Genomic DNA, 19,056 nt, shown 5'->3' on the forward strand with positions numbered 1-19,056 from the left:
GGAAAGTAGCTTACAAGCTGGATTTACCTCAAGACATGTCAGTAATATATAATGTATTTCATGTCTCCATGCTAAAGAAGTGTCTCCACGACCCTAGCCAAGTAATTCAGCCTCAGTCAGTGCATATCCAAGAGGATCTTAGCTATGAGAGGAGACCTACACAGATAGTGGACAGAGAAGTTAAGAGACTAAGGAACAAAGAAGTGCCACTAGTGAAGGTCATCTGGCAGAATCAGAAGCACGAGGAAGTTACATGGGAGCGTGAGGACAGCATGAGACAGAAATATCCAGAATTATTCTAAGTTCAAGGATGAACTTTTTATAAGGTATGAGAAATTGTAACAACCCAAATTTCCTTATTTCGAGTCCTAATAGTAATTAAAAAATATTTAGAAATGCCTTAGAAAAATTCTAGAGATTTTTAGAAATTTTTAGAGTATGTTTATACAATTTTTGGAGTTCGTTTGACATTTTTACCAAAAGGAGGAAGTTTCAAAAAATAAATAGGTTCGGCCAAGGTTCAAACCCGCGACCTTCGACCCGACTCGAACCTTAAGTGAATCCGGTTGACCAAGTGCCCAAGCGGGCGTTGCTGATCAAATAGAGGCCAGAAATAATTTAAAGGGTAGTTGATAACAGAAATATTAGGTATTAAGAGGGGAAGTTGGGTTATCTACCGTGGCCTAAACCCCCTTTCCTCTCCTTTCTCTCATGTGCAACGGCTCTCTCGGGCGGAAACGAAGAAGACTTAGGGCTTCACTCCGACGGCCGGTCGAGGGGGTTTTCCGAGAGCCATCCACACCATCGCGATAACCTCGTCGAGGAGAGCGCATAGAGGTGAGGAAGTTGCCGAGATTGCAAGTCTCCGAGAACCTAGAAACCCTTCTTCCTGGCTGTGAGTTCAAGAACACAAGTAAGTGCTTCTCACCTGCAGTAAGAGTAGTTCCGAGATTGTTTCTTTTCTCTTCCTTGTTGTTGCCAAGGTTATGGTAGCCATGGAACCCTAGTTTTTAGTTTTGAAGCTTTGGTATTTTGGCTTGAATCTTGTTGTGTGACTCAAGACTGAGATTTTGGGCTTTTATGTGCAATTCGGATCTTTCTTTTATGCTGTTAGATCCTTGTCATTCTTTTGTTAAACATGCAGTTTTAGATTTGTTAGTTGTGTGATATAGCATTACAGTACAAAATTTCCCTTATGCTGAGCATGAATAACTCTAGTCCAAGGGTATAGTCCAGACTTTCTGGTTTTGTGCTATTCCACGAGCAGGAACAACCACTAATTGCATGTCAACCTTAGATTCCTTTGCTGGGTTATAAACGGGTTTGGGCAATTCCTTTTTGGTAGCAGTGCTGTTTTGGTTCTTGTTGGCTTGAATGAGGGGAATGGTTTAGTTTTGAATGGTTGTATTTTTAGACCTTAAAACTAGGAATTCAGATGTTGATTCAAATCCTTTTGTTCATGAATTCTTATGGGCATGATCAGTTAATTTGAAGGGTTACAGATTTCGGGTTCCTGTTGTTGGGCAAGGAACAAGAAAGAGTTTAGTTTTCTTTTAAAGCATGTAGGTTTGTTTTTGTAGCTTACCGCAGAATGGAATTCTTTGTTACAGAACATGAAGAACAACTATGTTTATAGGTTTTCAGTAGCAAATCCTTGATTAGTTGCAAGGTGTGTACAATGCCACAATGTTGGTAAATATGCCGTGGGTTACTTTGCTTTTAGTTAGTTCTTAAAGTATGTAATTTAATGATCTACAGATTTTTCCTGTTAAGTAATATAGAGCAGTTTTGTTAAGTATTATAGTGCAGAATTTCATGCAGAATTTTGTAACATTCATAGTGCAGATTTTTATTAGTCATGTATGCAGATTTCTATTAAGCTTAAATGCAGATTTTCGAATAAGCTTGTATGCAGAATTCCATTCATAGTGCAGATTTTTGTGTAAGCTAATAGTGCAGATCTTGTTAAGCATTACAGTATTTTGAGTTTAAGAAAAGCATAAGAAAGATAAAGAAAAGAAAGAAAAAGGCCAAGGCCTTAAGTAAATCCCAAAGTCAAGACTTTAGGGATTTTGGCACACAAGGTGCTTGTTAAAATGCCAAAGCATTTAAAGAAAAAGTAATTAAGATATTTTACTTTGAAAGGCTAATACCCGACTTCCGAGGTTGTCGTTAAACAAATCCAGGTGACCAATTCCGAGGTCTTGGCCCTGGTAAGACCGAGGTCTTTACCCTCATAGGACTGGTGGGTCGCTACCCCAGTTTCTATTAGGGAGCGCGCTTTGGTACTACGCCTGGGCCCAAGAAGAGATTGATTATTATTTTGAAGTATTAAAGTATAAGTTTTTAAACAAGTAAAACAAGCTTCACTTATGTTTAGAGTTAGCAAGTTTAGTTTCTTTTAATTCGAAGCATGCAGTATAAGTTTTATTTGTTTCCTGATTATTTTATTAAGCATGATTAGCCTTGTCTTCCAGCATGCAGTTTTATTCTTGTATATCATGAGTATGCAAATTTTAGTGCTTTGCTATTAGATGAGCATGAGTAGTTTCTTCTTACAGATTCAGTTTTTAGCATTGCTGTATTTATATACACATTCGAGTTTTTGTGAGTTAGACAGCGCTTACTAAGCATTCGCTTATAGTTTGCATTTTCTCTTACTGTAGATAAAGGAAAGGAAAAGCTATAGCAAAGGAAGGGGACAAGGAGGTGTTCGATGATGTGTGTGATGCCAGAACTATGGGAGAGACTTGGGACGTTATTAAGTTTCCGTGTTTTAGTGGATAAGAAACATTTGAGATTGTACTTTATATTCCATGTCATTTGAGATTATTCTTGTTTTAGATTGCATGCTAAGATGAGTTCGGTTTAGTAAGTAGGTACTTTTGTGTTTTCATTAAGATATAGTTTCATATGTTTTCTGCTATTATGAGTTATATGTGCATGTTAGTAATGTATTGTATTTTAGTCCTACTGAACTGCATATACTCTGTCGAAATTTTAAGTTTTCTGGAAAAAAATTTAAGTACAGTTGGTCATACTAGCTAAGCAAGATTCTATAGTAGTTATGTAACGAGTACCTTTAGAGAGTAGTGAGAAGGGTAGTCGTTACACAGTCAACGAGATGTTGACTGTCCAGGCACCTGGACTGGTTCGGGTGCCAGTACCCCTTGGGCACAGCCCAGGGCACCTCCTCAATTCACCCTGTTTGGCGATTGGTCAACACGACCCGAACGCCCGGAGTTGTACCAGGCACCCAAACCATTTAAGTTTTACTTAGGCGCCCAAACCCATTCAAGGCGCTTGGAGCTACCACGTCAGCAAATGGTTAGATCTGACTAGTAGACTATAAATAGAGCCTTAGTCTCAATAGTTCAGTACAACACTTTAAAATGATCTTCTTTCTGTTTGATTTTGTAATTTAGTGCTTAAGCCGCTGTAAGAGGTTTCTCCGCCAGAAGAAGATTTGATAGGGGTGTAAATGAACCAAGCCGCTCGTGAGCTATTCAAAGCTCGATTCGATAAAAGCTCGTTTGAGTTCGTTTAATGAGGCTCGTTAAGATAAACAAACCAAGCTCAAGCTTCGCAGTACTCGGCTTGTTAGCTCGTGAGCACGTTCGTTAAGGTCATGAATCAACTTTTAAATAAAAAATAACAGTTTTGATATTAAATTTATAGATTTTATACTCTACTTATGAAAAATATAGATAAATTTATTAAATTTATTTATTAGAATAAAAGTATAAATTTTAATAAGAATATTATAATTTTCTCTAAATATATAAGTTAGTTTTTAATGAATATTTAAATTTATAATTTATATTTATTAAACTCGTTTAGGCTCGATAAAAGCTCGAATAAGATCGTGAGGCATGAATATATTCGTTAAATAAAGGTCGAGCTCGGCTCGATTATAAACGAGTCAAGCTCAAACATTCAAGAGTTTAACTCAGCTCGGCTCGATTACACCCCTAAGATTTGACAGCGAGCTTTCAATATTTTGGACTAGCAATCTCTTGATTACAAACCAAGTAAAAAGATCTGCCTCTTCTTTCTTTCTTGTTAATTATTTTCTTATTTAATAAAGGTTTCTTAAATAAGTTTGGAAAGTCAAGAAAGGGTTGATTTAATTTTCAGGGCAATTCATCCCCTCTTGCCGGCCGACATGGAACCAACAAAATCATCTACTAAACAAATCATAACTAACACCTTAACACCCTTCACTGACCTGCTCCACTATGTATAGCCAATAAATCAGGAGTACATACAGTATATCCAAAAACCACCTGCATAAACTCAGCACAAAAGAAACATATAACAAACATATAACAAATCCTAACTGCATGCAACAACATGGTACCACGAATGGGTCTCGTGGGCAGTCAAGGTATCTACTATCTACGGGCGATAATACATGCTACCACCATCTGATCCAATAGGCAAATAGGGTGAGGTAGCTATCTAGCTCCTTAGCTATTGACAGCAAGCAACAATACACGCTACCACTACCTAGTCCAGTGGGTAATCAGAACACATGAATGCCACTTCCTGCGGGCGACAATACACGCTAACACTACATGGTTTAGTGTGTAGACAAGATGTATAGTTATCTAGCTACGGACTGTGGGCGATAATACACGCTACCACTATTTGGTCTAGCGGACACTCCTATGTATCCTGATCGTTGACGATGCTCTCATCCACGAATGGGAGACAATAGTCGACAGGATATACCAACGGTCACTAATGACTCTCTTAACCACGAATGGGAGACAATGGTCGTTAGGATATACCAACGGTCACTAATGACTCTCTCAGCCACGAATGGAAGACAATGGTCGTTAAGATATAACAATATAATGATAAGTAAAAAATGAATAGTCACATCCAATATAACATTCTATAGCCATATCTCGGTCTAACTTCACTAGCGTATAAGCATGAGCCTAAATAACTAATAAGGGTCTAGTAAAATACTCGACATCCTGCACTACAGTATGATCATTCTAACAATAAGCAAAAGCTCAAATCATGAACTAAGGGTCAAGCATGATACTCAACATCCTACACTATGGTACGGTGATATCATACATATATAAAAATCAAGCATGAAGAATCATGAGACTGCATAGATACAAAATGGATCATCTCTAAGGTCAAGCTCAGGAGATACTATGAATAGAGTCAAGATAAATAAATAATTGCTACCTAATCAATATATAAACAGATATAATCATGCACTAAGATCAAAGATCTAAATAAAACAAACAGGAACTACCCACCTCTAATATAGAGTGTCCAAACTGTCTTCTAGTTAGATGATCTATCTCTTGCTTATATCTATAAATACATAATAGAAAAAACTCTAAGGATATATTAATCATTTAATTCGTTAATTAATCAATTAACTAACGAGTTAATTTAATTAACTGACTACGAAACCAATAATTCAATTAACTCTTAATTGATATTTAAATCAATTATCAATCTGTTATAAAATTATATAAGCAATTGCATATGAAAAGGAAATATTATTAACCTTTTCTCTTTTTCCTCTTTCTTTCTTACTCATTAAAATGAATATACATATGTATTTGTAGGAACATAATCATATTGAAACTCCTCATGAATTTATATAACTTAGGAGTTTAAAAGATGATAGGTTATGTAGATGAGGGAGTTTATGAAATCATTGGGGGTTATGGACATCTACATAATTTATTTTACAACACTCCCCCTTGGATGTCCATAATTAAGGAATCCGCCTCATTAAAACCTTACTAGGAAAAACCCATTGGGAAAAAAAATCTAGTAAGGAAAAAGAGTACGTCATTCTGCAACTGTATCACTATAAATTTACCAGACAATATAATATGGTATAGTGAAAATTTACTCCCCCTATTTGAAATATCATTTGAGATCTCTGTACCGTCGCATTCCAATACCATGTACTAATTTCTTAAATGTTGTTGTAGGTAATGCTTTAGTAAATAAATCTGTCAAATTATTGCTAGAGCGAATCTGTTGAATTTTAATATCACCATTCTTTTGTAGATCATAAGTGAAGAAGAACTTTGGTGAAATATGTTTAATTCTATCCCCTTTGATGTACCCTTCCTTTAATTGAGCTATACATGCCGCATTGTCTTCATATAATATTGTTGGAATTTCCTTATTAGTAGCTAAACCACATTTTTCCTTGATATGTTGAATCATTAATCTCAACCAAACACATTCCCGACTGGCTTCATGTATTGCAAGTATTTCAGAATGATTCGATGATGTAGCGGCTATGGTTTGTTTGATAGATCTCCAAGATATGGCTGTTCCACCATATGTAAATAAATAACCAGTCTGAGATCGACCTTTATGTGGATCAGATAAATATCCTGCATCTTGAAGATACCTAAATATATGTTTAATTCCATTCCAATGTCTACGTGTTGGAGAAGAACTATATCTTGCTAATAAATTTACAGCAAATGCTATATCTGGTCTTGTATTATTAGCAAGATACATTAATGCACCAATTGCACTTAAATATGGTACTTCAGGACCAAGCAGTTCTTCACCATTTTCACTAGGTCGAAAAGGATCTTTGTTCACATCAAGTGATCAAACAACCATTGGGGAACTTAATGGATGAGCTTTATCCATATAAAATAATTTTAGAACCTTTAGTATATAAGCTGATTGATGGATAAAAATTCCATCAGCAAAATGTTCAATTTGTAATCCAATACAAAATTTTGTTTTTCCTAGATCTTTCATCTCAAATTATCTTTTCAAGATATCAACTGTATGTATAACTTCTTCAGGACTTCCAATGATATTTAAATCATCAACATATACAGAAATAATGATAAATTTTAGTCCATTCTTTTTTATAAAAACACATGGACATATTGGATCATTTTGATATTTATGTGCACCAAATAATCACTTAGACATTTATACCACATACGTCTAGATTGCTTCAATCCATACAAAGATCTTTGTAATTTAATGGAATAAATATTTTTAAAATTTGAACTTGATGCTTCTGGCATTGTGAGCCCTTCAGGGATTTTCATATAAATATCATTATCAAGTTTTCCATACAAATAAGCTGCTACTACATCCATCAAACGCATTTCAAGCTTTTCTTGTGCTATCATACAAAGAAGATATCGAAATGTGATTGCATCCACTACAGGGGAATATGTTTCTTCATAATCAATACCAGGTTTTTGAGAAAAACCTTGTGCCACTAAACGAGCTTTATATCTTATGATTTCATTTTTCTCATTTCGCTTTCGTACAAAAATCCATTTGTACCCTACAGGGGTTACACCTTTTGGTGTTTGGACTACAGGTCCCAAAACCTCACGTTTTGCAAGTGAGTTTAATTCCTCTTGAATTGCATCTTTCCATTTTGGCCAATCATGCATACTACGACATTGTTCAATAGATTTAGGTTCTTGATCATCATTTTCATAAATAATTTCAAGTGCTACATTGTATTCAAATTTATTGTCGATAACTAATCTTGATCGATTCAATTTCTTCCCTGTCTTGACATAATTTATTGAGATTTCTTCATTATTTTCAAGTATCTGGACCTCTTCTGGGGTTTTATCAAAATTTATGTCAGTTGTCTCTATAGGAGACTTAGGCGCTTCAAAATGAACATCTTGATTAGTTGCTCCTTTCCTTTTTCGAGGATTTTTATCTTTAGAACCGATTGATCTACCACGCTTCAGGCGAGTTGTAATCTCATTAATTGATTGTCCAATTGGTACATCAATATGAGCCGGAGCATTAATAGCTGGTATATGTGACTTAGTCACTCTTTTCAAGTCAGTGAATGCATCAGGCAATTGATTTGCAATATTTTGCAAATGTATTATTCTTTGAACTTCAAGTTCACATTGATTTGTACGAGGATCAAATTGTGATAATGATGCATGCCAAGTGACTTCTTTGGGAAACTCTTTATTTTCTCCCCCTAGCTTTGGAAAAATTGTTTCATTAAAGTGACAGTCAGCAAATCGTGCCGTAAAAAACATCTCCTGTCATTGGTTCCAAATATCTTATAATTGAAGGAGAATCATATCCAACATATATTCCCAATTTCCTTTGGGGTCCCATTTTAGTGCGTTGTAGTGGATTAATTGGCACATATACTGTACATCCAAATATTCTCAAATGGGATATATTAGGCTCTTGACCAAAAGTCAATTGTAAAGGGGAGAATATATGATAACTGGTTGGCCTGATAAGTATAAGTGTTGCTGCATGCAAAATAGCATGCCCCCAAATAGATGTAGGAAGCTTAGTTCTCATAATCAATGGTCTAGCTATTAACTGGAGGTGTTTAATAAATGGTTCAACTAAACCATTTTGTGTATGAACATAAGCAACAGGATGTTCAACAGTTATTCCAATAGACATACAATAGTCGTTAAATATTTGAGATGTAAATTCACCCGCATTATCAAGACGTATTTTCTTGATAGAATATTCTGGAAATTGAGCTCTTAACCGAATTATTTGGGCGAGCAATCTCGCAAACGCCAGGTTGCGACTTGATAATAAACATACATGTGACCATCTTGTAGAGGCATCAATTAGCACCATAAAATATTTAAATGGCCCACATGGTGGGTGAATAGGCCCACATATATCACCTTGTATACGTTCCAGAAATGTAGGGGACTCAATTCCAACTTTAGATGGTGAAGGTCGCATAATAAGTTTTCCTTGAGAACAAGCAGAACATGAGAATTCATTAAATTGGAGAATCTTCTGGTTCTTTAATGGGTGTCCATGTAAATTCTTGATAATTTTTTGAAACATTGTAGAACCAGGATGTCCCAATCGGTCATGCCAAAGTATAAAATCATTTGAATCAGTAAACTTCGGATTTACTATTGCATTTGTTTCTACTGCATATATTATTGTGTAATACAAACCAGATAAGAAAGCGGGTAATCTTTCATATACATGTTTCTTACCCAACACTAATTTTGTAATATAGAGATATTCAATGTTCTCATCATATGTTTCAATGTGATATCCATTTCGACGAATATCTTTAAAACTTAGCAAATTTCTTTGAGACTTAGGAGAGAACAATGCATTGTCAATAACAAATTTTGTTCATCCAAATAATGATATATTAGCTCTTCCAGAACCTTCAATAATATTTGTAGTACAAGATATTGTATTAACATTACTTTCACCCATTTCTAAATAAAAAAAATATTTTTTCTTTCTAAATATAGAATGTGTCGTGCACTATCAATAAGGCATAAATCTCCATTATTTAATCCAAAAGCCATGATATTCTTCATTAAAACAAAAGAGATACATAATGAGAAACAACTAAAAGATTAGTAAAAGAAAACATAATAGCAAATGAACTAATTTACTTTAAAATATTTGATTAATTTAGACATTTCCATAAATATCTTCATTTCCAGTCAAATTGTCTATCCCTCCATCAGGATCTGCAAAGAAATCAGAAACATCCAAATGTGTTGTCATAGAAGGACCAACAATTGTGTTATTGTCTTGAAAGACAACATTGGTCTCTATATCTTTTGCCTTGCCCTTTAAAGAGGCTTGGTAGAGATCAATAAAGTATTTTGGCGTACGACAAGTACGTGACCAATGCCCTTTCATGCCACATCTATAACATGAATTTTCTGATTTCTTTTCGTCATTATCTTGTCCACTTTGAATCCTTTTACCATTGTCATTTGTCCACTTTTGGTGAACATTATTGTTAACCCACTTCTGGTGAGTTGTTGTATTTCTTTTATTATAACCATCATGATTTTCTTGAGATCGATCATTTCCGTATCTACGACCACGACCACGGCCACGACCACGACCACGACCATGATGAAATTTTTGTCTGTGCTGTTGTTTATCATTTTTACCAGTTATCTCATTCACTTCAGGGATTGGACTAGCACCAGTTGGACGGATCTCATGATTTTTCATCAAAAGCTCGTTATTTTGCTCAGCCACCAGAAGACATGTAATCAACTCAGAATATTTCTTAAAACCTTTCTCTCTATATTGCTGCTGCAGGAGCATGTTAGATGCATGAAAGGTAGAATATATTTTTTCCAACATATCTTCATCTGTAATTTTTTCACCACATAATTTTAATTTTGAGCTAATTCTAAATATTGCTGAGTTATATTCACTTACAGATTTAAAATCTTGTAAACGTAAATGAATCCATTCATAACGAGCATTTGGAAGAATTACGGTTTTATAATGGCTATACCTTTCCTTCAAATTATTCCATAGCTCAAGTGGATCTTTAATTGTCAAATATTCAATTTTCAATGCTTCATGAAGATGGTGACGAATGAATATCATTGCTTTTGCACGATTTTGTAAAGATTCCTTATTTCCATCTTTTATGGTGTCTCCAAGACCCATAGCATCCAAATGAATCTCCGCATCCAAAATCCACGATAGATAATTTTTTCCCGAAATATCAAGAGCCACAAACTCTAACTTTGAAAGATTGGACATAGTAAGAATCTATTACAAAGAAAACTAAATTATTAATAATAATTATCGTGCATCATATATATTTATTAATAAATGATAAAACATGATATAATCAAAAGATGATTTGGTAATACTTAACTGTAAAATATTGTAAAAATTTTAAAACGTTGCAAATCATACAAATAAGTAACTAACTAATAGTTAATTGGATAATAGTTAACAAATGATAAAGGAACTATAAATTTAACTTCTTGGCATTTAAATAATTTTGATTGAGGAAAAAAAAATATGTATATATAAATATATCTATACATTTTTTTTAATATTACCTATAATTGATTTAAAAGAAAAAGTAGAGCTCTTCGTGCTGATAACGTGTTATAAAATTATATAAGCAATTGCATATGAAAAGGAAATATGATTAACCTTTTCTCTTTTTCCTCTTTCTTTCTTACTCATTAAAATGAATATACATATGTATTTGTAGGAACATAATCATATTGAAACTCCTCATGAATTTATATAACTTAGGAGTTTAAAAGATGATAGGTTATTTATAGATGAGGGAGTTTATGAAATCATTGGGGGTTATGGACATCCACATAATTTATTTTACAACACAATCCAATTAATATCCAATTACTAAGGTGAATTAATTAATCACTCAAGCCACTATTAAGCTATTATTCTTTTAAATATCACATTAATTAGTTAACTGTTCCATGAATCAAGTAATTAATAATTATCATATCTATTAATTAATCATATTATTATCTAACTAATCAAAACTAATTAAGTCTGTTAAGTACTATTTACTGTTATCAATAACATTTCTTAACCCATAAATTAATCTGATTTCTCATTTAATGCATTCCATGTTAAGCTATTCAATTAACCATTTAATTAAATCAACTTATTAATATTTGATTAAGCTTACCTCTAGACGAACACAACAGTCGACGAAGACCACGATCCATGTCTCCCAACATGCAGGAGGAATGACAGAGGAGGGCTACGATGGTGACGATGTCTCGGCAGCCGAGGCAACGGTGGTGGCAGCTAGTCTGCGTTGAGAGCAGTAGCCACGCGCGCATGCTGGACAACAAGGGAGGTCTACTCGTGGAGACTTACATGGGTTTATGGTGGCTCCAGTAGAGGTAGTGGCCGGTGGCGGTCGTAGCACTAGTCCTGCTTGGCCAACAATGGGAAAAAAATGGCGCTCGTGAGGGAGATAGCTTGACCAAAGACCAAGTAGTGGTCAGGGGAGGAGAAGGACGCGGCGCCAGTGTCAGCTGATTGCATGGACGGAATAGTGGTGCCAGCGGTTGGCAGGTAGGGAGCGATGATGGTCTCTCGTGCGGTGGACAACACCGCATGCGTGGGGTGAGGCGCGGAGAAGAGGAGGGGTGGCGACCCGCGATCAAGGCTATCAGAAAGCCGGTGACAGAGATGGAGGAGAAGGACACGAAGCCATGGCTAGCAGGCAGAGATGGCGCGGTCGTCCTCGTGGGAGGGCGTGCGCTTGCTCGAAGGAGAACAACGTGGGCAGAGATGAGCAATGGTCGAATTTATACTTAGGGTCTGGGTTTTATTTTTTCCAATCAACTCTCACATTAAATATGTATTCTAAACAAGTCATATATATTATCCATTTATCCTCATAAAATATAAAATAGATTCATTTTAAATCCTAAAAAAATTCTGAAAAAAAACTATAAATTCATATAAACCTATTTCTTGATTAATTATCCTGTTATTATTTTTCATAAATCAATTCGTTTAGTTCCAATTTTAATTGTTTTAAGTTATTATTCTAGATATATATTTTTGGATATCTTATACTTACTCTTCTAGTTTCTATTGCTATTATAAAATGATCATTTTCTACGATGGATATAATGAAAATAAGATTTTGAAGTAAAATGGAGAATACTTTTCTCTCGGATGTATTAATAGCATATACTGAGAGAAAAATTGCTAGAAATATGAGTATAGAAGATATCATTGAAAATTTTGAAAATTTAAATGAACTCAAATTCCTTTTAGTTAGAGGATTATATTTGATACTTAATTGAATATACATTAAGTTCATGGTTTGTTCTTTGACTCTGAGACTAATTTACAATTAGTTATACGTCATTCCATCTGTTTGAAAAAAAATCTGCTGCTCTGCAAATTCAAGTTTGTTGGAGGTAGTGAATTCCTATTCATTGCTGCTCTATACATCTGGTGGAGAGTTTGGCTAGGGTACGGTGCAAAATCTAGGGAAATCTGTTGCTCTATGAAATCTACTGCTCCTATTTGTTACTGCTTTGTAAATTAAATTTAGCAAGCGCTGAAAAAAATCTTCTTCAAAAGTTTTTATTGGAGGTGTGATAAAATACATTTCAGAATATCTTATTGCCTTGCTATTGATTTTCTGTTACACAACATATAATGCTATTATTACTTCATAGGTCTTTCATTTGACACTAATGGTTTGAATTTAAAAGAAACATTTATGGTGGTAAAAAGGTGAATACGCTCGCCCCCAATGCCCCCGTCAATCTGTCTCAGGGTCAACACGGAGGAGGTAAATCACGGGTGGCTACTAACCTTTGGAATAGTGACTAGCACATAAGGGAGACATTTACCTCGGCTTTGCCGAGATTCGAATCTTAGCCCTCATGGTGGCAACACCTTATGCGCTAGCTACTAGATCCATCCGAGGGGACACTAAAAAAAATATTTATGGTGGCAAAAGGTGAATATGCTCGCCCCCAGCGCTCCTCCAATCCGTCCTAGGGCCAACACGGAGGAGGTAAATCACGAGCGGCTACTAGCCTTTGGAATAATTACTAGCATATAAAGGAGATATTTATCTCGGTTTTACCGAGATTCAAATCCCAAACCTTATGATGGTAATATTTCATGCGCTAACCATTAGATCTATCCGAAGGGACACTAAAAAAAGCATTTATGAATTATGGTGAAGTTGTTGATGGTAAGTTGTGATTGTCTTTATGATTTCTTTTTAATCTTTGCAGTACATTATACTCACTAGTATTTATGCAACTAGAGTCACCATTGACATGGAAAGTGGAAGGTCTAGAGGATTTCGTTTTGTGACTTTTAAATGCAATGAAGAAGCGTTAGTTGCTATTAGTGGCGTGGATGGGAAGGTAAATATGCTTTGCTATTCTTTTTGTTTATTTTAGATAGTGTTAATAGAATATGTAGATGTTGCATCATTCATTTTAAAAAACATGAAAGTGACTAACACTTTATGGAATACATAGCACAAATTAATAATATGATGGTATGGAATTATGTTAGACATAGTGATTATATTATGTTATGTTAGATTTTTGCACTAAGGATTATAAATGCGAATTTAGTCATTTTTTTAATCATTAAGGCTTTGTTTGGTAAGGGTGATAGGATTAAAATTGGATTGATTAAGATAAGATTGGGGGTAGGATTATTAATCACTCCTCATGCCTAGGGATTGTGAATCCCACTCCTAATCAATCCTAATCCTACCCCTAATCAACCTTACCAAACGGTATATTAATGACTTTTTTAAAACATAATCCTAATCCTATCACCCCTACCAAACGCAACCTAAGTGTTTAAAATTATGCTTAGATCCTTGATAAGTACCTTCGGATAATTTTTGGTTCCAAGGAGTAGATGAGTCCTCCCCCTCCCTAAACTTAAAATCTTGGATCCGCCTCTGCTGCCAACCAACATAATAAGTAGGGGTTTAGCCTTATCACACCTCAAATAGAACTAGCAATACCTCATATAGTATACAAACTTTGTTGTGGGGGCATGCCAATTTTTGGCATTCCTTTCATTCACCGAGTACGTGTTGCCCTTCTTTGGTATCAATGAAACCAATAAACAATTTACATTACTGACTTCATTCAGTTGTATTTATTCTAACTATTTTGAAAGTTATGCTCTGTTTACTCGCATAGGCGAATGAGGAAAGGAATGAACTAAGGAAAAATATCCACGGAGCAAAGGAAAAGAAAATAAGAGGGAAAGAAAAGGAGGGGAAAAGGATTTATGAGGAAAAGCTTGCGAAAAAGAGAGGAAAAAAAAATAAAAATGAAGAAGTTACCTAATCCGGTCTGGAACCGAAGGAGATAGCACGCTGGGCAGGTGGCGATTCTATTGACTGAGAGAAGACTTTGTATGGTTGAAAAAGATGTTGAGATAGAGCAAGAAAAGGCCTCCGAGTGCCTTCCTCCTCTCTGCGCATACAAAAAAGCAAGCCCACTGAACATTAGAGCAAAAACTAGGGAAGGAATCCCTTGCGTAGATCCTCCGACGTTCAATTCAGTAGATGATTGCGTGAAAAGTGGAGAAAAACTACAGTAAAATTGAGTGAGCATAATAGAAAGGAATCTTATACTCTGCTAAGTAAAGCATGTAAAACATACCTTCAGGTAGACCTGGCCACGATTTGAAACTGACGGTTCAACGGTTCAGAACTGCCGGTTCGACGGTTCCAGGCAGGTCGACCCTTAACCTTAACCGCCCAAGATGGTTACGGTTCACGGTTCAGAACCGTCAGTTCACGGTTCGGTTCACGGTTCGATTCACGGTTCGTCACGATTCGCCACGATTCAAGATTATTATATTAAAAAAATTAAAAATTAAAAATTAAAAATTAAAAATTTAAAATTTAAAATTTAAAATTAAAAGTTGAATATTAAAAATTAAAAATTACAAATTAAAATTTATTGGAAAAAAGGGCTTGCACTTATTTAAGTTGCTTATGTATCCCCTTAGAGGAATCAAAGTCTACGTAGTTCTTTTACATTTTTATTCTTTTGCATTTTCACTCACTTCTATTTCTTGTTCCTGTCGTGTTCGTTCCTTCAGTATCAAAATCTTCAACTTCGTCATCTGAAAGTTGCATTCCTTGATTCTTTTCTCCGCTCTGGTCCAATCGTCCAGTAATGCTTGAGCTTCCAATGAGTCGGGAGACAAAGTTAAACATCGTTCATCTAATATGTTGCCGCCGGCACTGAACGTCTGCTCCATAGCAACAGTTGACACTGGACAAGCTAAAATTTCTATGGCGATCACAGAGAGAACAGGAAAGCTTTGAGCCTTCTGTGACTACCACTTTAAGATATCGAAATTTTCGCTATCTGCTTCATTAAAATCAAAAGAAGTCATAAAATAATTCTCAAGTTCCTGTGTGGTACTTGAGGATCCTCGTGAACGTTTTGTCCATTCTTTTAATAAAAGTTGTGCTTTTGTAAGTTTTAAATTACTACTGGTAGTTTGTTGTATTTCAGAAATATTAATTTGTGTTCCATATTTTACATAATATTGATTATAAATATCATATAAATAAATTCTAATATTATATATAATATTAATTGAATCAGGAGAAGAAGAATCTTTAATTGGAATTAAAGCGTCGTAATATAAAGTTAACATTTCTTGTAAAACTTCTAATTTAAATCTAGGATCTAAAGTAAATACAATTAAATAAATTTTAGGAATAAAATAAAAATATTTTTCCTATTTAGTTTTCTAAGATGCAAGAAGATAAAGATTCATTATTAATATATTCATTTAAAACTAATACTATATTAGAAAAATTTTCTAATTGAGCAGTGAGATAATAAACACTGGAAAATTGTTCGGTTGCATTGTTAAATACTTTTAAAATTTCACAAATACTATTATAAATATTCCATTGTTGTGAAAATAAATATATATTAGTATTAGTATTTTGTGCAAAAAATGAATATAATAATTCTTTATATTCAAATGAATCTTGTAATAATTGGTATGTTGATTTCCAACGTGTTGGTACATCACGTGAAAATTTTTTAGGTCTCATTCCATTAGTTTTACAAAACCTACCCCATTGTTTCATTATAGATGGATGGGACCATAAATAAGAAATTGCAATTCTAATTGGTTTAATATAACTTTTTAAAATTTTTAAACCATCTTGAACACATAAATTTAAAACATGGCATGCACAGCGAATATGAAAAAATAAACCGCCAAATAAGTTGACAAACAAATTTTAGATCATCTATACAAGCGGTATTGAACCAGCATTATCCAATGATATTGAAAATATTTTATGAGTTAAGTCATATTCTTCTAAAATTAAACATAATAATTATGTGATGTTATGAGCATTATATGATTCATCAAAAACTCTATAAACTAACAATCTTTTCTGGAGGTTCCAAAAGTTATCGATCCAATGGCAAGTCACACACATATATGAATGTGTTTGCCAATGATCACTCCAAATATCATAACATAAAGAAACTTTATTATCTAATTTACTAAATTCATCAATTAAATTCTTTTTCCCTTGTTTTACTAATTTTTTAATTGTACGAGTAAGTGTAGTTTTAGGAACACGTTTAGCAATGGATTAAGAGATTTTTTATAAAAATCTTCAAATGTGCATTTAGATCCAAAACTAAAAGAAATATGTTCTACAGAAATAAATTTAGCTAATTATTCTCTTAATTTATTATCCTAATATAAAAATAAACCAGAATTGGTACTACCGCTAGTTGAAGAAAATCTTGATAATTATGTTTGAGAACGATTGAGTCCAAATTCCGTTGGGTGCTTCGTTTCTACATGTCATTTCAATGACCCATAGCCGCCACTGGCTTGGAATTTGTAGGCAACATTACAGTGCTTACATTTTGCATGCATTTCTCCCGATGGAAGAGTAACCTTATCAAAATGTTTAGTGAAAATAGAAGACTTTAGAGGAGCAAGTTCCCGAACCTTAGAAGTAATTGCATTGGTACTTCCTTGTGTTTCAGGTGTCGGATTCGGAAGATGCTCGATCTCATCGTCGGTGGATTGAATGCTGGAGTCCTCCTCCCGTGGATTCATTATTTTCTTTCTCTTCTGAGCTCGAGATAACGCACCTCCGCAGCCTTCTTCCATTGTAATTGAAAATTAGAAATGAAAGTGTGTAGAAAATACGAAATTGAGATTAAGAGTAGAGAAGATGTGCATGAAAGTGATGAAATAAGCTCTATATTTATAGAGTTTTGATAGTAACGGACACTAAATCATAGTCATTGATAAAAAAATGATCAAATGATCCTAACCGTTGAAAAAAATACTCAAAACCCCCCCACCCTCTCCCAACAGCTATGAACCGTCGGTTAACCGACGATTCAAGCCGGTAAAAAAAAAAACAAATGTTGAACCGGTAGGCCGAACCGGCGGTTAATCGCCGATTTGTCGGTTTTACACCAGTGGAATTGAAATTGGCCCGGCAACTTGCCGGGCCAGTTCTAGTTCGACCCAGTGAACCGAGTCAACGGGCAAACGACCCGTTGACCCGGTAATTGGCCCAGGCCGAGCCCGGGCCGGGTCCAAGCCAGACTCGGCCAAGGGTCGAGTCTACCTTCAAGGGAGAAAATCCCCCCTTTTATATCACCTCTGATAACCTTGTAATAATGTGGCGACAAGAAATATTCGATATCAGAAGATGTTAGATAATGGAAGGTGAAGAGTCTGACATTTGTATAGTTATCCTCCAAGAAATCTTCCGTAATATGTACTTGAATAGCCTCGTGTAACCTCCATAATAATGATAAAAGTTGTATAGTTACTTTCGTAAGAAGGTTCCATTGAATGCATATATTGTAACCGAAGAATATTTTCTGATAGATAGCTATTATTTGACAATATGTTGTGATTCCCTTATGATATTGTCTCCTAGAATATAGCTCGGTCGGATACTTAGACGAACAGGGTATCCCATCGGTCTCTATGTCTGATCAACTTTGTAGTGAGAATAACCTTATGCATCTTTTCCCTTTAAAGGGGGGAGTTGAATCTTATAAGTCTGATTGGTCATAAGTTCAGTCGGTAATATGATCGTAGGCTCATGTTGAAGATCTAATAAGTAATGAGGAGCCAAGTATTACAGGTTCGATAAGCTCTAAGACCAACCGATCGTATGATGGAAAACTGACTATTGGATAATAAGGCGCTCAGACGCGTAAGTACAACCGGCCTTGTAACGATTTGGTTTAAATTGAAGATTGTACTATACTGTGGGATGACATCTGTAAGCTAAAAGTAATATTACAGAAGTGGAGAACTGAACCCTATATGCTCAATCAACTTCATGGTCGTTCAAGTTTAGTCTATATGTCTTGGCACTAAATGGAGAGATAAGTCTATTAAGCCCACCTAGCTATAGAGATGTTCGACCATATATCGAGAGTGGACACTAAGCTTAAATACACTCGGTTGGACTTTAGGCCGACCGGGTATATAACAGAGTTACATGATACAAATCATGATTTCGATTGGCCTTTGTGTCGGCCAGTGATTCATAAGTGGAGCACTGGATCCTTCAAGCATGATCGACCTTTAGGTCGGCTGTCCTTATATCGAAAGCCTTAGCGTCGAGTGAGGGGCTAAGCCCCAATGAGAGTGACGCTTTGACTGCCACTTCACCTTGACTTTTACTTCCACATCACTTGTAGGTCCGCTTGTAACATCCAATATCACTAGCCTTCCCTTCAA

At 35.1% G+C, this 19,056-nt stretch overlaps 1 protein-coding gene across 1 annotated transcript; it reads right to left on the bottom strand.

Annotated features, from left to right (window-relative positions):
- Nucleotides 1–9,432: 9,432 nt before the first annotated feature.
- LOC122019211 lies at nt 9,433–10,536 on the bottom strand. Its single transcript, XM_042576706.1, has one exon. The coding sequence runs from the start codon at nt 10,534–10,536 to the stop codon at nt 9,433–9,435; it is 1,104 nt and encodes a 367-aa protein (XP_042432640.1).
- Nucleotides 10,537–19,056: the final 8,520 nt, after the last annotated feature.

Source organism: Zingiber officinale, chromosome 9A, assembly GCF_018446385.1.
Source record: "Zingiber officinale cultivar Zhangliang chromosome 9A, Zo_v1.1, whole genome shotgun sequence".
NCBI lineage: Eukaryota > Viridiplantae > Streptophyta > Magnoliopsida > Zingiberales > Zingiberaceae > Zingiber > Zingiber officinale.